We start from the raw sequence: 25,001 nt of genomic DNA on the forward strand, positions 1-25,001 counted from the left end.
TAACTTTATCATATTGAAGAATTCGCTAGTCAAACAATCTTGTTTTCTTGAGTTATTAGTTCACGGGTACTTGTGATATTATTTTTTATACCATCTTTTATGATATTAGTTTGATTAATTCTGTTGATATTTTCGTAACTATATCTTGTTTGAACTTGTAAATCCTTTGTTTTTACTTTAACTAGTTCTTCGTTTATTTTAATTAATTTTCCACTATCAAAAATCATCAAATACTTCCATGGACAACTTTTTTTTAGTAATACTGATATACTTTCTCCTAGTGATTTTTCAAGTTTATTAAAATCACGTTTTGAAAATCTTGAGAAACCGGCTAAAGAGAACTTACAGCCCCCGCATTTGAGGCGCTACGATTTTTTTTTCCGAACCCCAAAAATGAAGTGTAAAAAAAGGAGGAGCAAAGAAGAGACGAAAATTACTAAGCACTTATGATTTTAAATTAACAAATAAATATATATTTATGTACACAATTATATTTTAATACAAGTTTTTACAATAATATAAACCAATAAGCATTTTTTGCCCTTCTGATTTTTTAGAATTGGAGACAAAACCGCTCTCTCTGAGGGTGTTCACTTTATTATTTTGAACCCCAAAAACGAAGTGCAAAATAAAGGAGAAGCAATCATTAGTACTCAAATTACTTGCATCTTTAAACAGTAAAAATACCAAATAAATATATATTTGTATACGAAATTTAATTTAAAAAAAGAATATATTTATAAAACTATATAATTCTAAATAACTTAACATATTTAAATTAAATTTTTTGATTTAACAATCTGTATAGATCGTTGAACATTTATCTAAATTTTCTTATATAAATAATATTTATAATTTTAATTGTTGATTTATTATTAAAGTAGATTTTCTTCAAAAATCAACTTTCATAATAAACCAACAATTAAAAAAAATTGAAAAAATAAGAAGGGCGAAAAAGACACAATACTTCAAATGATTATTATAACTAAATTTAAAATTAATTTTTGTATGAAATCAATAATTTATTTGCTATTTTTAATGTAATAAGTGCTTAGTAATTTTTGTCTCTTCTTTGCTCCTCCTTTTTTTACACTTCATTTTTGGGGTTCGAAAAAAAAATCGTAGCGCCTCAAATGCGGGGGCTGTAAGTATCCCAGCTCCGAGAAACCTAAGCTAAAAATCATATAAATTATATCATAGGAATTGTAGGCAAGAACTTCTATAAACAATAAAGATTTTTCAATATAGTGTAAAAAAGGTTCATTATTGGCAAATCTTACTACAAATTCGATATATTTATCAAATCTCAATATTTTCTTATGTTTACGTTCATCATCTGTTAAATGTATTTTACTCATTAAATATTTGATTTCTTTGTTTTGTTTGAGTATCCTAAACATAAAATGTGAGATATTTATGAGGTCTGTGTAATTGGGCAAACTATGAATGTCAATTTTATTATCTACCTTGTCTAGAAATTTGCATTCTATCTCATTGTCTTTAACCTCAATTTCTTGTAAAAACATATTGAAAGTATAAAATTTTCTTTCTTCATGTGTATTTTTCGACACATTGATGTTTCTATTGTTTATTGTTTGTGTATTAATACAATTGGAACAACTTCTACAAGATAATATTTTGACTATGAGTATTACCCACATTTTAATTAGGGTAATTTATAAAAAGATTCTTTTTTAAAATATTAAATTTATTTATATGACAAATTTTCTTATAAGTTAAGCATAACAATTATTTCTTTTGATAATATTTACAAAAATATGTCAATATGTAAAATGTCGGACTATATTTATTTAAAAATTTATATAAGTGCTTAACATAATTGGGGTTTAATATTATTACTGATTATAACATCCCCCCTCCAGACGGTTAGTCTCCTTCAACATACTTTAAATCCCCTACACCCTTAAGATCATAATGCCTTTTTTCACCAACCTTCCATTCTCTAATCTCACTATATATGAATCCCCTGGACATAGCTCAATCACTCTTCCCATGTCTAAAAATCGACCCTTACTATACTTACTACATCCCTTTAAATTCTCATTCTTGGCAACCCTAACTATCTGGTTCCTTTTGAACTTTTCTCTAAACCAACTTTTGAACTGTTGCGCATACTTTCCCTGTGGACTATTCTCCATACTAACATTTCCTGTATTATCGGTTAAAGCTTCTACTGGCGTGCACTTAATACCAGCATGAAAACTTAAATTATATTTCTCAATAGCTTCATAAACCTTGTTCTCGAATTTCTCTTTTTGGCTCTTTAAAATACTATCTCTTACAGTTCTAATAACTCTTTCTACTCTTCCATTACTTCTGTGCGACTCAACGCTGACCTTTCTATGACTAATATCCAAATTTCTACATAGCTCGGTAACTTTTTCGTTGCAAAACTCTTTACCATTATCCGTAATGATTTCCTCTGGTTTTCTACCCTGTTTACACAAATCCTTGATAAATTCGGCAATTCCAGATGCGTGCTTGCTCTTCAATACTCTGCCCCATAATCTCCTTGTAAAGTAATCAACTGCCAAAACAATAAACGCTTTCTCATCCCTAAATTCTATTAAATCTAAGCCAACCTTCTCTAAATATCTTGTCGTGTTCACTAAATCAGTACCGCCACTCGTTTTTCTATTAAAAATCTGACAAGTCTCGCAATTCTTAAGGACCTTTTCGATCTGATCCTTAATTCCTGGCCAATAATACTGTTTCCTCAACTCATAATATACCGTTGTTCTGCTTCTGTGGCTCAAATTTACATGACAATCCATTATTAATCTCTCTCTGTCTTGTTCCAAAGGCATCTCGCCTTCTCTACCACTATCAAATACCCAGTATTCTTTACCTTCTACAATTTTTACATGCTTATTTCTTTTCCCTTCTTTTTGTCTATCACGGCGTGTTTCATTTCTCTTTTTCTTTGCATCTTTTTCTTTTGTATATACCCTACTTAGCGCATCGGCTACGACCATATTTTCTGGAGTTCTATATTCTATCACGAAATCAAATTCCTGAATCTTCTCGACCCATCTATTAATTCTAGCATTCTTAAAGTCGGGCTTGTTTCTTATTTCGCCCAACGCTTTATGATCAGTTTCTATTCTAAATTTCCTACCTCTTAATTCATATTCAAACTTTTTAACGCCCCAAAAAACTGCGTACATTTCTTTTTCTGATATACCATAATTAACTTCCGTAACGGTAAACTTCTTAGACGCCCACTGTACTGGCACCCATTCTCCTTGATTATTTTTCTGTAACAGTACTGCGCCCATGCCTACATTACTAGCGTCAGTCCTCAACAAAAATTCTTTATCATAGTCTGCTATTTGCAGCTTTCCTAGGCCTTTCAATACTTCTTTTAAATTATTAAACTCGTTTTTCATATCATCCGTCCACTTCCAATTATCATTCTTCCCTTTTAAACTATCTGTCAACCTAACTGTCAATCCAGCGTAATTCTTAATAAAATCTCTGAACCAACCCGTCATTCCTAAAAATCTTCTTACATCTGACACGCATGTTGGTATCGGAAACTCTAGGGCTTCATTTTTCTTTATCTCTGACGGTATTATATCTTCTCCATTTAAAGTGACTCCCAATAATTTAACTTCCCGTTGACAAAACTGAACTTTATTTGCATTCAGCTTCAAATTGTTTTCCTTCAGTCTATTTAATACCCTTTTCACTAATTGCTCGTGTTCTCCTATCGTTCGGCTGTACAACACAATATCGTCCATATACACCTCTACTCCTTTGCCTTTCATATCTCTAAAAATCCTATCCATAATTCTCTGCAATATCTGCGGGCTATTCTTATATCCCATAACCATAGAGTTCCATTCATAAACCTTGCCATTAAAATCAAACGCCGTCTTATGTTTATCCTCCTCCTCTATCTCAATACTATAGAAGGCCTCTTTTAAGTCGAAAACCGTCATATATTTTGCACCTTGTGTAGCTCTTACAACATCTCTTATGTTAGACAATCTATACTCGTCCTTTTGTACAATATCGTTCAATGCCATCAAATTACTAACCAGTCTTATCTCACCATTTGGCTTTCTGATTGACCTTATAGGATTCCTCCAACTTGAATTTGACTCTCTTATCACTTTCCTTTTTAATAAATCTTCTAGATGTAGCTCTGTATCTTTTATCAACGCCTGCGGAACCATTTGTCCCTTTTTAAATACCTTCATACCCGCTTCAGTATTAATTTTACATTTTTCCAGTTTACAATATTTTATCTCCTCTTTTCCTAACTTAAAAACCTCTCCAAAACTCTTAGCATACTTATCTAAATTTAATCTGATTCTCTTACTCTCCTCTTTAACGGCATATTCTTTTTGATTTTTCTCAAATTTGACTCTAAGTCCTCTTTTTGATCTTCTAAAATCTCGCTCCTGACTTGACTCTGATTCACTACCTACTTCCATTTTGCAACTGTTATCCTTGTTATTCTTTTTATAATAATTATCTCTATTAATCTTCAGTCTGCATTCAAACACCCTATGCCCTTGTCTATCACAATAGAAGCATCTCGGTACTCTCGATTTTTGTCTTGGTTGTTCTCTACTAATTTCTTCATTTATAGTCCTAGAAATAATTTTTCTCATTTCCTCATATATCTTTTCTTTTTCCTCTACTTCCTTAATCCTTAACAATAGCTTCTTCCTTATTCCTTCAATATTTTCTTCCTTTTTGATATTTCTCACAATAAAATCTTTTAAATCCATCGAAGCCAACTTGAACAGCTCACTCTTCCATTTCACTCTATCTACATCTCTCAAATCCAATTCATACAATATACGCTCTAACTCCTGTAACATCTTTCTGACCACTTGGCCACAGTCCTCTCTTGTAAACTCTTCTTTAGGTATCGCCCCCATATAAGTGCTTAACATAATTGGGGTTTAATATTATTACTGATTATAACAATTTATGTTAAACACGAAAATTTTTATTTTTACTGAACTAAAATATTAAATTTTATTCAAGATTGACATTTTAATACTTTAGTGTCACTAATAACTTAACAAAAGAGAAATAATTTATTCGAATGTAACTCTACAATGCTACGCTCCGATATTCTCTACCTTCTTTCGTTAGTACTCTAGATATTCTCAAGAGTCTTCTCGGGTTGCCTATTTAAAAAACGCCTTCTTCGGCTATTAATTACAAGCTCCTTCTAGTTTTTCATTTTCTTGGTGAATATGCAGCCAGGTAAGAACATTTGGACTATTTGGGGTATTCACTTAAACTAAATCAAGTTCTTTTTGCGATATGTTGTAACGAATAATTATCTGACGGATTTTGCCTAAGTTTTAGCCGACGTTACGCCCATTTCTATTATCGAAATATTTATCGTGTTTGACTACTTTTACATATATAATTTCCTATATTTTATATTTATACCTGATTAAAAATAATTCAATTTCTCCCCTACGAATATATGTGCGGAAATTTACTGAATCGTGTGTGTTCAAAATTTTTATTTACATTTTCAGAAAGAATTCTTTGCATAAAAAGGGTATCGACTTTTTCTTATTTCTTTGTATTATACCATGAGGTTAGAGTTATTTTTTTGCACTTTGTCAAAGATTCAAAATCTTCATTAGTTGTGGGATTTATAACACCTAACAAATAAATGGTTTACAAGGCGAATACAAGCGAAAACAGGGCAACAAGCGAGGCCCTTGTTCAAGAGAACAGAAAATTATTCAAAGAAGCTAAGAGAGTAGAAGCGATTATCAGAATGCAAAAAGAAGTAAAAGGATTGACACTGAAGCAGGCGATAAAACAATTAAGTATTGAACTTCAGGATTTTAGGGTGAAGGATACTTTAGACCCCCCCTTTGAAGCGCTTCAATTTTTTTTTCGAACCCCAAAATTGAAGTGCAAAAAAAAAGAGGAGCAAGAAAGGGACAAAAATTTCTTATCACTTTAAACATTAAAAATAACAAATAAATATATGCTTTTATACAAAAATTAATTTTAGATTTAGTTATAATAATCATTTGAAGTATTGTGTCTTTTTTCGCCCTTCTTATTTTTTCAATTTTTTTTAATTGTTGGTTTATTATTAAAGTAGATTTTCTTCAAAAATCTACTTTAATAATAAACTAACAATTAAAATTATAAATATTATTTATAAAAGAAAATTTAAATAAATGTTCAACGATCTAAACATATTGTTAAATCAAAAAATTTAATTTAAATATGTTAAGTTATAAAGAATTATATAGTTTTATGGTTATAATCTTTTTTTAAATTAAATTTCGTATACAAATATATATTTATTTGGTATTTTTACTGTTTGAAGATGCAAGTAATTTGAGTACTAATGATTGCTTCTCCTTTATTTTGCACTTCGTTTTTGGGGTTCAAAATTATAAAGTGAACACTCTCAGAGGGGAGCGTTTTTGTCCCCAATTCTAAAAAATCAGAAGGGCAAAATTAGCTTATTGGTTTATATTATTGTAAAAACTTGTATTAAAATATAATTGTGTACATAAATATATATTTATTTTGTATTTTTAATGTTTAAAGTGATAAGAAATTTTTGTCCCTTTCTTGCTCCTCTTTTTTTTTGCACTTCAATTTTGGGGTTCGAAAAAAAAATTGAAGCGCTTCAAAGGGGGGGGGTCTAAAGTACCCCACCTCCAGGATTTTATCATTAAAAAAAATTTAATCAGTATGATAAATTTGACTGATATTATTGATAAAATTGGAAAATTAGTTGTTGAAGAGGAAGAGAATTAGAACAAGGAAAAGATAAGGAGGAGAGAACTGGAAGATATGGTAGAGGTTATGAAAGAAAAATTAAGAAGAGAGATTAAAGGGAATTGGCCAGGAAGACATTTTCAATATAAAGACGAGAAGAAAAACATTGTTTTGTATGTGGTAAAATTGGAAACAGAGCTAGGAAGTGTTCCCAACGTAAAGGAAATGAAAAAGATCAAGTTAATAAAGAAAATAAAAGTTTGGACTATTTGCATGCTAAAAGTGGAAATCAATGTAAAAAAGTAAAAGTAATTTGACCATAAAAGAATTGGAAAATAGATATCCCGAGGTATTTAAAATAAGACCAGATGAAAAGATAAAATACTTAACAGGAGAAAAATGTTTAATAAAGACAAAACAAGGGGAGAAAATAGTAGGAAAAGGGCAAGTTGTTCCCGGAGTATTAAATCAAAGTTTGTTATGTATTTAAAAGATTTGAGAACAAGAGGGATTATTAGGAAGTCGAAATCTATGTGGCGAAACCCTATTAGGGCCATTAAGAAACCTAATGGAGATGTAAGAATTGTTATTAATTTAATGGGATTGAATGATTTGGTTGAAAGAGACCCATGTGAGCTGCCAAGAATCAGGAATATTATAAGAGCAACACAAGGCTCTAGAAGTTTTATAGTGCTTGATATTAAAGAAGCATTTATTCAAGTAGAAATTGAAGAAACGCATAAATTTTAATCTGCGTCTAAATAAAAGGAATGTATACGAGCGGAATAGCATGGTCATGGGATATAAAAATGCACCTCAGATTATGCAGAGGACAATGAATAACTTTTTAAACAATTTGAGAGGAAAAGGAGTAGAAGTTTATATGGATGACATTGTTGACATTCGAAGACGTATAAAGAGCATGATGAGATATCAAAGGAAGTTCTGGGAAATTTAAAATCCATGGGTTAAAAGTAAATAGTAGTAAAGTAAAATATAGGCTGGATGAAGTTAAATTATTAGGAGTTAGTGTGAATGGTGATTGCAGAAAACCATCTGAAATTAAGCGTAATGAAGCATTAATATATAAAAGACCGACGAATGTTAGTGAGTTACGTAGATTTTTAGGATTGACAGAATGGTTTAGAGAATTTATAGGGAATTATGCTATGATGACAATGTACTTACGGACGCGTTAAAGAAAGATAAAGAATGGGATTGGACCGATGAAATGAAATGTGAATTTAACGCATTGAAAGATGAATTGAGGAATAAAAAAGAGTTTAAAATTTCAGATTATACAAAAAATATTTCGAATGAGAACTGATGCTTTAGACACAGGAATTTGAGCTATATTGTTACAATAAATTAATAAGGTTACTGGGTTCATATTCAGTGGGCTTCTAAAAAGCTGACACCTGCAAAAAAAAATATGGTATTTCAGAAAAAGAATTGTTAGCAGTGTTTTGGGGTATATAAAAGTTTGAATATGATTTAAGAGGTAGAAATTTGAATTACAGACAGACCATAAAGCTAAAGAGGTAATGAGATCTAAAGATTGCTTTAATAATATTAGAATAAATCGGTGGATCGAGAAAATTCAAGAGTTCGACCGCACAGTTAAATATAATAGAGGTGAAACAATGACAGATGTAGATGCTTTAAGCAGACCTTTCGGGATGACGCAAATAAAGAAAATAGAAAAGAGATTATAAGAAAACAAATTTTGGGAAAAGAAGTGAAACATAGTAAAGAAAAAAAAAAGAAAAGATATGGGATTTTCCATCTAGACAAACGGCGATAGTTCCAGATACGGAAATAAGAGATAAGCTAACTAAGGAAAAACATTTGAAGATAAATCACAGAGGATTAAAAGGTACTTATTATGAGTTGAAAAAGAAATGGTATTGGTTAGGTATGAATAAAACACAAGTAACATATTGAAAGAATGCGAAACGTTCAGAAGTTTTACAGAAAGAACAGAGGTGAGAAGGAATTAATGCCACCATGAGAACAGGAGAAAAGTTTGGTCTTGATATCGTGGAAATAGGAGATCCAAAATGCAATGTTCTTGTAGGAATTGACTTTTATACGAGATATGCGTATAGTGTAGTATTGGATAGAAGAACTAGTAGTAATGTTATAAAGACATTGGAAAACTGGTTGAAGGAAGAGCGTGTACCAGAAGAGATAATTAGTGACAATGCAAAAGAATTTGTTAAAAGAATTTGGACGATGGTGTTGTGATAATGAGATACTACCTCATAAGGTAAGTGTTTAAAGTTATGGTAGTAGTGGAAGGATAGAAAGATTAATTAAAACTTTGAGAGAAGCTGTACTTAATCAAAGTGAAGATAATTTAGAAGAAAGTGAAGAACGCAATCGATGTATATAACAGAAGGTATCACAGTGGAATAAAATGTAGCCCAATCGAAGCAAAAGGTGAAATGTCTAGTTGCGGGAAGTTAAGAACGCTAAATGAGAAAGATGGTGAGTATTCAAAGAAGTTTAATAAGAGATGAAGAGAACAATTTAAACTGGGAGATAAGGTTCTTGTAGCTAAGAGAGAAAATTTAGCAAGGCGGTTGAAAGATGATAAAGAAAAATACGTAAATGAGGCAGTAATAATCGAAGGTTGTGAGAATGATTGTACTAATAAACTCTAATGATGGTACGATAAGAAAGAAGAGACATTCGATTTAAAAGGCTGTTCTAAGGTGGAAAAGGTTCGTAAGGTTTATGTTAATGAGACTAACCGTCTTGAGGAGGGGATGTGGGATTTATAACCCTAATAAATAAATGGTTTACATTGGTTAAAAAATGCACTTCTTCCTATTGCTTAACACGGTCGTTCTCTTTTTTTGTTATAAATTACTTTTTTAGTCATATCATCGGTTCTTTGGAAAAAAGATCTTTCCAACCCTTAATTGATTTTTTTGTGTGATCTTGGGCTTATATTTACTGTCCGTTTATAGCGTCTAACTTATTAACTCGTCCGTTTTTAATTTATGAATTATTATTTAAAAGTAAGAACTGCTTTATAGTAGATTAATAGGAATTGACTAGAGTTGTATAACAAAATGATCTCTTTATATAGAATCGTAATTATAAAAAAAAAATTTTATTTTATTATATAACTTATAAAATCTATTTTAAGATCATTTCATATAATGCCTTAAGTTCAAGGTATATGAAAACTCATTTATTTAAATAAGAAAAAAAAAATATTATTTATCGAAAATTTTTACAATAGATAAATATGAAACACTAGAAATCGTTTACGAAACAAAGAAATTATGAATGCCAAACGACATACTGTGACTTTTTTTTCTTATCTCGCAATAAACATATTAATACAAAATTTAGAAATTACTATATTATATTCAGTTAATAAGCAGAAACTAAAACTATAAAGAAATACTTTATTATAGTATTTACATTGTGAATTTTTTGAAAAATTTGCAGCAATTAATATTTTGTGTATTATTTATAAATAATTTGCGCCCTACGCTTCGAATTTAAATTTCAAACATGTCAAAGATATAAATTAATATTTGTTTTTATATGTCATATATGTTTAGTTGGGTGTCTTAATACCAACTGATTGTAATTTATTTTTTATCTTGTCGATAATAAAATTTTTCGAAATTTTCTGATAACCTTTTGTGAAGTAAAAAAGAGGGTCAAGTATATTTGCAATAATAAATAAAATTTATATCGTAAAATTTTATTTTTATAAAAGCGTATTTGGAATTCGCCCAAGAATAACGTAATAAAAATATGACACTTTAAGATTGCGCACATTTTTCCTGGGGAAATATGAAAGTGGGTTGGTATTTTAATTACACATATCTCAAGATTGGGGAATCAAAATAAACATTGTCCTATAAATAAATATTTGAACGCATTAAATTTTTACGCAATAGGCCGCGACATAGTACGTGTCTTTATATAAGATATTTTATTTTGTGTAAGACAAATAAAATTATATCAAAATGTACAATTAAAAATTCCTAGATCTAATGTTTAGTAGACGAAAATTATATACTTTTTAATTTGGCTTGTTTGTTCGAAGACTTTTTTTAGAGTAGAGAATTTTTTAAGTCTGGATAAAATAGCACAAATTATTCGATAACATTTTTATTTTTGCATGACTTTAATGATAAAATTTAGTTTTATCAGCTTAAACATCAATACATTGACTTATAAAATAATTATTATGCTTTAATTTAGTTTGTTGATAAAAACCACATTTTTCTGTGAATAAAAATAGATTAAACGTACATCAGAATTTGCAAGATTCGCCTTTTTTATGCATTTACTGCGCAACAAGTTTTTGCTGTTATATCTTTATAGTATTTTTTGTGTTTTTAACATTGATGAAACCTCAGAGATTTATTAATAACTATGTTGAAGCAAATCAAATTTATTGCTTTTTTTTGTTATATTATCATTTTGTTGTATAGTTTAAGGAAATTAAATTTGGATATAAACACAATAAAGTATGATTAAGTATCATGATTTCTAAATAACTTATCTACATTTCCGGACGAGTTCTTAAACATTCGTGTTTTCGTATTGATTGGTCATATGATGTATACTGTTAGTATTGTTTCGTCATACTTGTTTTTTACATAGTTAAAAATATATCGTTGTTTATGCATTTACCTATTAAAAAATCATACTAAAAAAATTAAATTTATTAAAATTGTGTTTATAATCTTTATAAGTATAGTTTACGCTGTTTATAATATATAAATAATATTTTCTTATTGTGACGTCTTTCTAAAAATATATATTAAATGCGATTCCCTTGAGCCCATATGATTTTCATTTTTACTTTACCAGTATATTTTTGTCATGTTGAAAATATTGAAACACCCTCTTCAATTATCAATAATGACATTGAAACAAATGAAGCATATGAATCATTAAAAGAGAATACATCGGCTTATTCAAAATATGATTTTGATGATTTATTTCCTGGCAAAAATCAAGATATCAATTTGGATAATTTTAGTATAGTTACCAGAGATATGTTTTCGGTTATTAGTCAACATTCCGATATAAGTGAAAGGTTAAGAAAAATCGTTTCTAAGAATAAAAATCCTGATAAGTCTTTTATATTTACGCTTTATAATTTATATTTACAAGAATTACATTTAGGATTTCATTATAATTCAAAATGTTCGAATGATTATTCTTATATTAAATCTTTGTCTAACAATAGTTATAAGCTAATAAAAAAACTGGCCTGTTTAGGAAATTTTAATGATTATCTTGATCGAAAAGGAATTATTAAATACCATATATTCAAGAGCATTGATTTAAAATATGATGATATTTGTAAAAACAATATTACACAATTATTTAACACTAAGAAATATAAAATGATTGATTCAATGCTTAATCGTTTATATGTCAAAGAATTTTTTCGAGATAAAAGATATGTTTTGCCACGTATGAAAACAACAATTAAACCATTCGCACCAGATGACGTAAAAATAGTTTACATGCCACGTCCACAGGAACCGGAATGTAGAGGATATGGTAGGGTTTGTATTCCTGAAAGCTATTACAATAATTAAATTGGAATTATCGATTTATTTTTTTTTATGCCAAGACTCAACTAGAATTAATTACAAAATTTATTATTTACATTTATTTTACCTTTATTACGAATACCTACTGTTTTAGTTATACTTGTAAAAAATCAAATTTTTTTTTAATATAGTGTATTTATAACGAATAATAATTAATAATCATCTTTATAGGTATTATAAATACAATCATTTCTAATCTGTTATTTTAACTTTGATAATAAATCCTTATATCTTATAAATTTGTATAAACAAAAAATTTTAGTTTCTAAATTTTAATTTAACACATTTTTATTGTTTTTGCAAGTTTGTGTTTTACTATAATATTATTGTATATATAAAATTTTAATTTGCACGTTTTATAATTCTAATCAATATTTTCTAAAACAATAAAGAAACTCATTGTCTCTTATCAACAAAAATTATGCACAACAGGCTAGATTTGGTTTTAATAAATAGAAAAGAAAGTGTTTATAATATCAAATGGGAAACCCATTTTTCGAATATCAAAACAGAAAAGGAAGAAAAAATTAGTATTACATTTTCTCGTCCAAAAAGTGTCTTATTGATCAGGTTAATCACTAATAATACCTTAAGTTTTAAGCTAAACATCTGGATACAAAATGATAGAATACATAAAAATTAAAATGCCATACCTAATTTGATTTAAAACTTGATCTAGGGCTATATTAACTTTGCAGAGTATTTTGCGGATTATGAAAGGAGTACTCATGTACAGAGGGGGATATCAACGTAAACAAAGCATTAGTATTACTAAGAACCGAAAGATTTGGAATATGTATCAAATATGGAAAAATAGAACTATAAGAAACTTTGATATAGATTTAAGTATCAAAATAAAGTATACAAGCCTAATATACTAATTGTGGACAAGTTGAAAAAAGGCTGCTCGTTGTTGAAGTTGGAATCGCAAGCTTTAACAACCTAAATGCGGCAGAAACAGAAAAGAAGCGTAAATACGACTTGCTTGCAAATCATATGGCTTCTCTATATAAATATAACTCTAAGTTAAGCCTTATGTGATGACTTATGATGGAATAGTGACTAATTTTCACCGCTCGCATATCAAAGAGCTCCAATTAGAACCCAGAACGGAAGCATATAAACAGACAAGAGTCCTTGAAATGACTTTAGAAGGTCTAACTATGTCAATCAGACTTGAACTTGATACTGAACAGGAAGGGGTAACCATGGACCCAATAAGTGGATTTCGGGAGGAACTCCGGGAACTTTCAGAAGAAATTGTGAGTATAGATTGTGAAAAGTAATTAGTAAGTAAGATATTATATTATACCCAATTAAAGTTATTTTAATAAGAAACTTCGCAACAAAAACGTATTTTTTTAAAACATACATAAAGTTTTTTTGTAAATGTTATGCATGTTGTATATAAGAACGTGATACACCACCTTTACTGTTTTTAAATGTAAATTCTATAAAAAATTTCATGGATAACTATGTTGCAGAACAAATTATTATGTTTTCATTAAATTTTTCATTTTTGTATGCTACAGATAAATCAAAAAGTCTTTGATTGTAAAAATATCTATTGATGGATCAGAAAAAAGACAATAATGGAACGAAACATAGAAAAATGGTATAAGATAGTCATTATAGAACTTTAAATTAAATGATCTGTCGCAAAGTATAAAATTTAATTTTACATATTTGAAATTTGATTGGTATAATGGAAGTTTGTTGTTCTACAGTTTAAAAAACAAATACTTAAACCTTTTAAATATATTTTTGTACATGTGAGAATTTCATTTTTATAATATTAATTAATAGATCGACGTGTAATAGCACAATTACTAAATGATCTGCATAAAACCCCGATCTTTATTATAAAATTATAAGAATAGGAAAAAAAAGTTTATGATTATATCAAAAAAAAATTTAAAATGACAATAAACAGGTTAAACAAGTAGAAAGGGCCCTTTTAATTTAAAAACGAATTTATTAGTTTCAGTGGTTGAATATGTAGTGTGTTTCTTCACGATTTATACATTTTTATAATTGTTTAACTCGCCGTTTTTCATTGAACTTGCGTGCATAATTTTATAATTAATATTTAAAAAGTTTACGAAAGGATTGTCTTCATATTTTTGAGATGGAAAATATTTTTATATAATTTTATGCTTAATTATTATAATTTTTATAAATCATTTAGTACTTGCTAAAAGAGTTTTTGTTTAATATCTACTAATAATATCATTACATTCATATCGAATCACTTAATCATATGCAGACCATTGACAGTATAGTCGTTGAAAAGAAAGATCATATATAAAATATGAGGTAGTAAAAAATACGTCTTTCATTAACACAATTTAGTTTTAAAAAGGCCAGGAATACCCATACGAGACGTTTTTATATTTTTTTGTATGTTTTATATGCTTAAATATGATAAATATAATATTTTATTATTTGTCGCTAATGTTTTTTAACAGGAAAAGCTTTTATCTGTACAAATATATAATTTATTTGGGTATAATATTCAGCTTATTAATTACTTTTCACAAGATACGCTTACAGTCTCATCTGGCAGTTCCAGGACTTCCTTCTGAGATTCACTCATTGAGCTCTCGAAGACCCCTTCCTGATCTGTATCAAGCCCATGTCTGGCTGACATATTTAGGCTTTCTAAAGTCATTTTAAGGTCTCTTGACTATATATATGCTTCCGTTCTGGGTTCTAATCTGAGCACTTTGATATGCGTACGGTGAAAATTAGTTACTATTCCATCCCACGTCATCACATAAGGAATAATTTTCGGCTTGTATTTGTAGAGAGAAGCCACGTGATTTGCGAGCAAGTCGTATTTATGTTTCTTTTCTGTTTCTACTACATGGAGGTTGTTAAAACTTGTGATTACAACTTCTACAACGATCACTTCTTTCCTCAACTTGTCTATTATCTGTACATAATATATATTTATGCATAAAATCGCTATTTATTCTTTGGAATTAATCGAGAAAAACTCTTAAACTTAATTTAGTAACATCACAAACTTTATATAAGTTGAATTAAAACTTGCAGATTTCTGTACGTTAAAATTCTATAAAATATAATTAAAGAAAGCTTCAATAAATCAACTTTGTATTTATCCGATATGTTCGGTTGTCGATTTACAATTACATCCAAATGATTCACGACAAAAATATCAAAAGAAGGTTTTAGCACTGGGGAAATAATTATCTTCCAGAACTAATATTTCCCATGATAATTGACATTTAATTCTGGTTTATTCTTTTGTGTTGCGTGATCTAATACATCTTTTAGAAATTACAAGATGTAATAAAGTACATAATTTTTGAATAAAATGTTAAAAAACTAGTGATGTGCTATTTTAAAGATCTATTTAATGTGTTTATCATAATTAAAATAGTCATTTAATCATGACGTACGTTCCTGATCGTTTACGAATATAATGTATATCTCGAATTATGAAATATCTTTACTTAGTTGTTACTTATGTTTTAATAATATTGACGTATAAATAAAAATATAAACCTCTATATTATGATCAGAAGTAGAGGTAGTTCATTCTATTATAATGTACGTAAATTACTATATAGGTTGGAAATTTTGGCGGTCCTAAGAAAGGTCCTCCAATCAAAATTCGAGAAAAAAATGTGTAATAAGCCCTGAGAACTTATATTATTGGTTTATGCAGTAGCTGTCCGCAACTAAAGGAAAAAAAATTGTCAACGCAATCCATAAAATCTATTATAAGGGCTATGTGTTCAGCAAAATAAATGAAAGTCAAACATTTATATTCTTCCCATAATTTCTTCTGCGGGTTTTTTTATATTCTTAATAATTTTAACTGCGGCCTCTTTATAACTCTCATGTTTTAAAAAATGGCTCAAATTTTTTTTTGAAATGAACAGTAAACGTGGCGAATATTGCTTTATTATAACATTTGTATATGTATTGAGCAGGCAAAAACTGAATAATGTAAGCAAATGAGGTCAATGGTCCCGTGTTTTCTTCTGATATAAAATAAAAAAATATTCACTCATCGCATCAAAAAAATATAAAATATTAGTAGAGCATCAATAAAACCTATATTTTATCATAATAAAATTTTAATCGGTTATAAATGCTGTTTTCTCTTTTATATATATATCAAATATTCCTAAATAGTTTTTACATAGCTTTATTTTTAGTCAGAAAACCTTTAACATCAAAATTTAAATTAGTCTGTATTTTTTGATAAAAAACAAAATCTATCAGATGCGTATATAATCTTATTTATTTATTCGTCTATTAATATGTTTATAACGTCTTGATACACATACCTAAAATATTGTTATTTCCCTAACTTTCACATCTTACGATAAATCTTTATTGTTTCAAAGTATGAAAATAACCTACGATTTTGCCCAGATGTAATGTTGTATAAATCAAAAATTTTCAAATAAAATTACGTATAAATTAAATTTGAATTTTTAATATTGATATTATGCAAAATACGTAAATTGACGTGATTAGATAATTATATGTATATTACTGGTCAATAACGTAATATAAAAATAATTGTAGGCAGATGTCGATGTTTAATATATGTAGTTCGAAATTATCAGACTTATTATCTCGAGAAGAACCATAAATCGATTACATTAATTTTCTAATGTACATAGCATCTATTTACAAATAAAAATGTGCTAATCATTGTCGCAAAACTCAAAAAATACAAATAAAATGTTATATTGTTGATTTTTAGTTTTTAAATATATTGGTCTTAAACAAATCATCGAAAATTCATTTAATTGATTTTTTTAGCGTCATTTTGACGATGTGATATTTGATCACTTCACATCTTATAAAAAACACTATTCCTAAACCTTCAAAACGATATAAATTATAAAAATTTGTTTAGTGAAATTAAATGAACGATTTTGATTGGGGTGTTGTTTATAGTCTCGCCTTTAGTCATTTATACCATCAACTATGTGTTTAATTCAATAAATGATGTTATTATTTATATTTTATAAAACTTTGTGTTTAATATAAAGTTGTTTACATTTCTAAACAGTGTTCTTAACCATCATATATGGCAAAATTAATTAAAAAGTATAAAAACTCATTTATAATTACCCTCATGAATATTTTGTTTTTGCTGTTGTTAGGTGTAAGATCGAGTAAAGATAATGATGCTGCTAAGGAAAGGTTGAAAAAACATATGGAAAAATTAGAAAAGGATCTTGAAAGAGCTAAGCGTGAGTTTGAGCTTGAAGTCCAAAAGGAGGATCGCTTAGGAAAGCAACTTGACAGTATTTCTGTAACTGAAGGTCCTGAAAGATTTACCTTTGAAGCTCCAATTGAAATTCCTCCTAAGATTCAATTCTTAATGAAACATGCAAAAAATTTATTTATGGGAAGCTATCCAACAGATGAAGATTTTAATGAAATTGCTGATATGAAAAGTGAGTTTGTTAAAGTGAAAATAACCTCGCCCATTGAAGTTAAACAATTCATGAAAGATGTTATAGATATCTTTGAATCATTTCCCGATAACATCTTTGAAAAAAAGAAAGAAACCAAAACTAGTGGAAACTGACGATGAGTATCATTTAGAAGTTCTAGGGTAATACTCATTCTCTGAGGAAAACTATTAAGACCTTACTGCTTCTAACTAATATTTTATATTTATTTTTTTGAATTCGTATTCATATATCAATAAATTAAAATATTTATTTGAATTAATATTAAAAACTAATATTAAAATAGTTAAATATGTCTACATTATAGCTTTAAGAACAATTTAAATAGTTTTAATATGCTTTATCAACAAACACTCTTGCACTTAGACTTATAAAGGCAAGAATATAACAGAACAATTTGAGAATTCAGAGAAGAAAGGATCTCACAACCACACAATATAAAGTATTTTAATTAAAATACAATTAATATCTATAAAATATATAATTTAAAATCAAAAAAATGTCGCGAATGAAATTTTTTTTTATCATTTATGTAATTTTAATTCTTTAACTTTCAATGCAGTAATTTATTTTTTGGCCACTTACCTTCAGACATTAATTTAATAAATGTTTAAACATCATAAATAATTTTTTGCAGCTATATTTATATTATTTTTTGAAAAATATTAAGTGTAAAAACAAAAACACTATATATTTTTTTTTTTTGCTAATGCGTAATTTTTTTCAAATGTATTATTTTTATATATAGGTCAAACAAATGCATATGAAAAAACCAAATTTTGTAGTTGAACATTTGGTACATGACCGTTTGGAACCCGCTTTGGGAAAATGAACCCGTTTTGAAAAATTCAAAAAAAGGGAAAAATAAAAAAAATTATAAAAAAAAGGTACTTAATGATTTATTTTAAATAATGACAGAAGACAATTTATCCGGTGATTTTTGGGAATTTGAAAAGCCCAGTGGGACTGTAAAAGGTACTCATAGTGTTCATCTTTGTTTATATCTAGATCGAATATCTCTTATTAAATGAGCCAAAACCAACTTAATCAATGGTATTGTGACTCAGAATCGCTAGAGGTTACAGCATTTATGGAGTGATTCTTAGTACTGTGCTCCATGCCTTTGGTTAGCTAATGTGGCATCATATGCTGCCCATTGGTTAGAGATCATAATAGAAACAGGTTATACATTTTCTTGTATTACCTCAAGGAAAAAGCAGTATTTCTACTAGTTACAGAAACGAGCAAGGCGCACGCCAATTCAGCATCAAATGTTTCCAAAATAAACTTTTCTTTATATTCCATGTATAAATACATTTCATCACTAAAAACCTCATCTGCCTCAACAAACATTGTTTTTGCCAATTTTGCCATTTTTTAAAGGGGTCCTAAAAATTTTAAAGCGGGTTCATTTTTCCAAAGCGGGTTCCAAACGGTCATGTACCGAACATTTTTATAGGTCACCCCCCCCCCCCCCCGAAATTCTTAATCCATAAATGTCGATTTGTAGATCTTTTTTTGTAATAAACGCTTAACACATTCTCAAAGATAGTCACTATGCATTTATACCTATTTCGCTAGAAATATTTACGGCTGCTTTCCAATGTAGATTGTTTACTTTAATGTGAAAGACACCATGAACCGAAATGTAAGCTTTAATATTGTCTGTGTATCTTACAAGATTCATAATTCCTTAACAATAAAAACGATTTTATGAGCCCATTAACCACTTAATGAAACAAGTTTATTGCTGGAGTGTTACACCCTCTTATAAAATACGGTTCTCTTATAACTGTTATACTTCGTTTAATCTTTAAATTTAAAAAAAGATTCCTTTTCCAGAGTTCATTAGGCAAAGCTTTTTTAATAAAAACAAATGCTTCTAACTACATTGGTATAGCTCTACTTCTGATTTTAATTTGCATTTAATTACAGATAAATACTATATATTATGCGCAACAAAATTTAATTTAAAAAATATAACGGATGCTACAAAATACTACATCCTTAGATTTGATCAAACACATTTTAGAAATAGATACGCTTTTATTTTTAAACGAATCTTGTTCTTTGTTTTAATACAAGTCGCCGACCTCTTTTCTACGAAATAATTTTTTGTTTGTTCATTAATTTTTATACTTAAAATGTGCTTTATAATTTACAGTAATATTTTTTATTGACAATGTTGTTTTGAGTTGTTCGAATCTTGACCTATACGAAAACGTATTATTTTATGATATTTTAATAAATCACATGATCTTACGTGTATATTTCATTTTTCGAAAAAATGTGCAGATAATTTATTTAATAATTTGCATTTACCCCCATGTTTTTGTTTATTACAAGTTTAAATTGTTCTGGTCATGTTTTTGATACTATAGAAACAAACAAAGAATGCATATTTCATGTCGAAAATGAAAAGAGTTTCTGTAAAAATGTAAATATCGAGCCAAAAATAGATGTAATGACAATTTTATCAGAGAGTTATGATGAAATAACACAGGATTTAAATGAAGATTCAACAATGGAATGTTTATTTGAATATTTGATCAAAGGCGGTGATTTTGATCTCTTTAAAGGGCCTTCAATCAACGACCAAACTTTAGATAAAATTATTATCAATAATAATAATAATGACATTGGAAAGCAAACAAATTGTCCAGATCCTCTTGAATTACAGCTTAATGAAATAAAAGAAAAATTTCGATGTATTAAAAATGATTTTGGAATTTTGTTTTCTGACCACTCTAACTATAAGTCTAAAATAATTTTTGAAACTAAAGAAGTCAAAGAAATATATGAATTGAGGTCTTATTTGCGTCAATATTTTAGAAGATATCAAAAAGTTCTTTCAGCTTATGCAGAAAATATTATATCCAAACTTATTGCTCTTAATTCTGAGAACAATTTGTCTATTTTTAATACGTTAGTTTTTATCATAGAATTTTGCGATTTCATAATTCCAAAGAAAAATAATTTATCATTATTTTCTAAATCTAAGAAATTACTTTATAAAACTGAACAAGAAATTTGGAAATTAAAAATCGCATTGAATGTTATAGATATACCAAAGTTGATTGATTTGATGCAACGCCAGTTCAAGAAAGTAAATGTAAAAGATATTGAAATTTATAACGACTTGGGAAGATTAAAATATAATTTTAACAAATTTTGCAAAACCAAAGCGGACATTGTCTATTTCTTACGTATACTGTGTCAAAAAATTGCAAACATTATAAATTGAAAAAATAAATGATGTATGTATTTGGTTTTTTATTAAAAATTTGATTAGATTACTTGTGCAAGTTTTAAATTTCTAAAAGATTTTTGAGAAAGGTCGTACTGAGAAATCATTGCTGCATATGTTTAGAATTTTAGCTCTTTATTTTTTTTTATTTGAAACTACAAATAAATTCGAAAACACTGTAAACTATGAATAGTTGCAATATTCAGTATGGTTAATCATATATAAAATTATATGCGCTATGTCTTGGGTTTATATTCGATCTTTCTAATATTTTAATTTTGTTTATTATTACACGGAATTTGATACAAATATTTGACAATTAATGAGGTTATTTCTAATATTTAGTCTAAATTTTATGGAAAAATTTATTTTCAATAAGAAAATGTGTTATGGCCAATTTTTGTCTTAGATTTCTCAATTCATATTTCTGTTTATGGTGATCGGGCAATGTGTTACATCGGCTTCATATATAAAAATAGCCATAGTTGTTGCGTCCAACGCAAAAGCATCGATCTTGATACTCCTATTATCTTAAAAACTTGAATATATAGACACTTTTTTAGTGTTTCCCCCACAACTTTGTCGAATAAATCGTTTTTTGTTTATAAATTTTATACAGTAAATAAATTAGACTTCAAAAAACGCAATGTTTAATTTTCAATATGAAACCAGCATAATGCTACATAAAGTTGTGCGATCAGAAGTTTTTTTATTGGCCGAGAATATTTAAAAATCTTTGTCATTCAAAATAAATTCTTATCCACTTGTATAAGTAAAAGCAAAAAAAAAATATTTTGTTTCTTCGTATTTTAGATCTTTTAATCAGATAATTAATGCATACATTTGCAATGAATAAGTTTATACTGGGTTTCTTAAATTTTTGTTGATTTTGGCATAAATTTTTTTGTTTAAAGTTTAAATTTAGCATCTGGTTAGATATTTATATGTTTCCTTTATCCTTAACAGAAATTTTTGTACTTACTATTATAAAATTTTCTTTAATTGTATGTTTCGTATCAATTTCCATTGGTCTTTATTAATTATAACCTTAATTATCCAACGAAGCGTCTTAAAGTAAATTTTTGTGGTGTTGCACGGCTCTACGTTCCGCCCAGAATAAACATGTGGCAAAAGGTATATAAGAACATGTTTCATTTGAACATATTTTTCATATTCATATTTTATGGGTATCAAAACCAGAACTCCCGGCAATCTTTTTTTGGATCTTGTAACTAGTTGTAAGAATGTTCTTCATAACGTTACATTGAAAACACAATTATGCTTATAATTTCATCGAGTATTTCTTAATATTACATGCTTTACAAATTTCTATTCTTTTTTTTGTCGGATTTTTTCAATAATAAAGAGTTTCTGTATTATATAAAGTAAAATAAAATTGACTATTTGCAGCAAAACATAAATATGAATTTAAACTTAACATGTTTAGGTTTATGTCAAACAGCAAAAAAAATATAGCATTTTTTTATTCGCATAAATACACTTAAGACTTTTTGACATTTACAAATAAATATTAATATTGTTTACTTTGTACATTTTTTTTCATTCACTTGCCAATTTTTTACACTTTGATGATAAATTTTGTAATTAGCGATTTGATCCAAATTACATACAAATGATGCATATATTGACAATTTTTTAATTTATTTGCTTAAAAATTTATTAATATTAGATTTTTGTACAAAATACAGCCCGAGTATGGATTTTCTCAAATAAATTAGCAAAATTCGGGTTTAGAACGTAAGATGGGTAAGCGTTTTAGCGAATGCAAAAACAAAAGTCGAATTATACAGATTCGTTTGAAAACTATCTATACTTAATATTTTTTTTAGGTAAATTTTAAAAAAATTGCATCCTATAGTATTCTCTAACCCTCTGACAATAGATGAAAAATTTTTAAAAATACATATGATGCAATATGTAAGCTATTAAAAGTTTGTCTTTTTATAATATAATTAAAAATCGATAAAAAACAGAAATTTAAATATAATTTTATAATATTTATTAAGGTTTGCGGGTTTTTTTAACAGATATTTTTTAAATCATATTACAATTTTTAGATTTCCGAAACTTCTTTATAATAGACAGTTATAAATTCAAGCTCATCAGACAAATGGTTAGCTATTGAGGAGGTCTAATCTAAAACATACTAGAGTGGAAGATATGCTACAAAATAACTATATTTCTAACTTTTTGTATATTTTAGTTAAAGTGAAGTGTAACAATAGGGGAAAATGTTAAATTACAATTAAAATTTCGATAATATTTCATTTTATACACTATTTGCACCTATACAACTTATTTTGTACTTTATGTTCTTCCACAAAAAAATAACTACATGCCCATCATAAATCCCTTTGCGTCATTCTTTAGTGTCTTTAAACCTTATAAACATTTTATGAAACATTAAATAAATAGGTAATATATTTAAACAATAAGATTATTACAAGTATCAACATATACCGACGAAATGGCAATCTTATATTCAAGATTTGACAAATCATAAGCAGAAATGTCGATATATTGTAAAATTGTACTTGTTGGCAAGTATTATAGATAATGAAATTAACTCTTGGGTGTATATCACTACCAGGACTGGATTTTTAAATTAAGCTGCGTGTATAACTGCCAGACATAAATTTTATCAAAAAGCAGTCGAAACTATTGAAGCGTAACATCGCTTTCTATTCATTATTAAGATTCAAAAGTATATTATGAAGTTACTAATCAAATTAGGAAGTCAGGTCACTTCTTAAATCTATATTTTTTTAGAAAAAAAACATTGAAAACTGACTATCCGAATTTGCTGAAGTAAATGGCAAAGAAGGTGCGCAATTTATAAACAAATAAATTCTTGGGAATTTATTAGACGAAACTAATTTTATTGGCTTCCCCTAACCCTTGGACAAATAAAAAGGTCTGAGCCCAGATCGATGCAAAGTAAGAATATTAATAATAGAATCTAAAAATTTAAAAACCTGGCTTTCATTTAAAATTAAGGCTTTCAGTTCCAATCTTCTCGTGTCTAAGAAAAAATTAACATAAAAATATCGTATAATAACATATAAAATTACCTCCATTTAATTCCTCATTCAATACATCTTATCAAAGAAGAAATTGTCCTTATTTTTATGTATACAAAATGCTTAAAGGTGGAAATATTAAAAGATCTTTTTCTGTCAGCCTTAGAGTGACAATAAGATAAGAATGAATAGCAAGCAGTACAAGACATTATAATTAAATTATAATGACATTATAAAGAAGCTGCGAAGATTATTTAGATTATGTTTATAAAACAAAAATTTATAACAAGCTTAGTTATAAATATATCTTTTATTTCTAATTATTCTTAATATTCTTCATCTTATAAATTCCCCCTCCTAAATGAATGTAAGTTCTTATGATAAAAATAAATATGACAGGCAGATTCGTCTTTTTGGCAAGGAAGTCCAGGACAAATTGAACAATCTATCAGTTTCAGTTTTATCAGAGAAAGATGACACATTTGTATCAGGGGAAATTATGAAGAACTTGGTACTATTAGGAGTAAATAAAATATATGCTGATGATAATACGCTTAAGTCTTTTACTAGACTGGTTCCTAATACCATAGAAGGCATAAACCCTAAAATTAATATGCTTGATAAACCAGAAGGAATAATTTTCGTAGTTGACAAGTTACACAGTGTGCCAGAGGTTGTAAATTTTTACATTTCGAGCGAGAGCTTGGAATTTGACAATAAGGAAATTATAAAAAATGCAGCATTTTGTAAAGATGAAAGTCATTACATTAAAGAATGTTTGTTAGGTGGGATTGTAATCCAAGAATTTATAAAAATGTTACAAAATCAAACTTATCAAACTAAATTTTCCCTTAGTAAATTATTGAATTAAAGAATTGTTAACTTCTATGAT

General features: G+C 27.8%; 5 protein-coding genes across 5 annotated transcripts; 4 read left to right on the top strand and 1 right to left on the bottom strand.

Moving 5' to 3' along the window:
• Positions 1 to 29: 29 nt before the first annotated feature.
• Positions 30 to 1,661, bottom strand: VNE69_02138 (uncharacterized protein; the record flags this gene model as incomplete). The annotated part of the gene is made up of 2 exons (XM_065472687.1): positions 30 to 341; positions 1,218 to 1,661. The coding sequence occupies 2 exons, from the start codon at positions 1,659 to 1,661 to the stop codon at positions 30 to 32; spliced, it is 756 nt and encodes a 251-aa protein (XP_065328759.1).
• Positions 1,662 to 11,573: 9,912 nt separating this feature from the next.
• Positions 11,574 to 12,338, top strand: VNE69_02139 (putative SP-containing protein; the record flags this gene model as incomplete). The annotated part of the gene is made up of 1 exon (XM_065472688.1): positions 11,574 to 12,338. One exon carries the CDS (start codon positions 11,574 to 11,576, stop codon positions 12,336 to 12,338), a length of 765 nt encoding a protein of 254 aa, XP_065328760.1.
• Positions 12,339 to 17,478: 5,140 nt separating this feature from the next.
• Positions 17,479 to 17,937, top strand: VNE69_02140 (putative SP-containing protein; the record flags this gene model as incomplete). The annotated part of the gene is made up of 1 exon (XM_065472689.1): positions 17,479 to 17,937. One exon carries the CDS (start codon positions 17,479 to 17,481, stop codon positions 17,935 to 17,937), a length of 459 nt encoding a protein of 152 aa, XP_065328761.1.
• A 2,210-nt stretch (positions 17,938 to 20,147) lies between these two features.
• Positions 20,148 to 21,065, top strand: VNE69_02141 (uncharacterized protein; the record flags this gene model as incomplete). Its single annotated transcript, XM_065472690.1, has 1 exon — positions 20,148 to 21,065. The coding sequence occupies one exon, from the start codon at positions 20,148 to 20,150 to the stop codon at positions 21,063 to 21,065; it is 918 nt and encodes a 305-aa protein (XP_065328762.1).
• Positions 21,066 to 24,470: 3,405 nt separating this feature from the next.
• Positions 24,471 to 24,980, top strand: VNE69_02142 (ubiquitin-like modifier-activating enzyme; the record flags this gene model as incomplete). Its single annotated transcript, XM_065472691.1, has 1 exon — positions 24,471 to 24,980. One exon carries the CDS (start codon positions 24,471 to 24,473, stop codon positions 24,978 to 24,980), a length of 510 nt encoding a protein of 169 aa, XP_065328763.1.
• Between the last annotated feature and the right edge of the window lie 21 nt (positions 24,981 to 25,001).

The sequence above is a fragment of the Vairimorpha necatrix genome, chromosome 2, assembly GCF_036630325.1.
Source record: "Vairimorpha necatrix chromosome 2, complete sequence".
Taxonomy (NCBI): domain Eukaryota; kingdom Fungi; phylum Microsporidia; family Nosematidae; genus Vairimorpha; species Vairimorpha necatrix.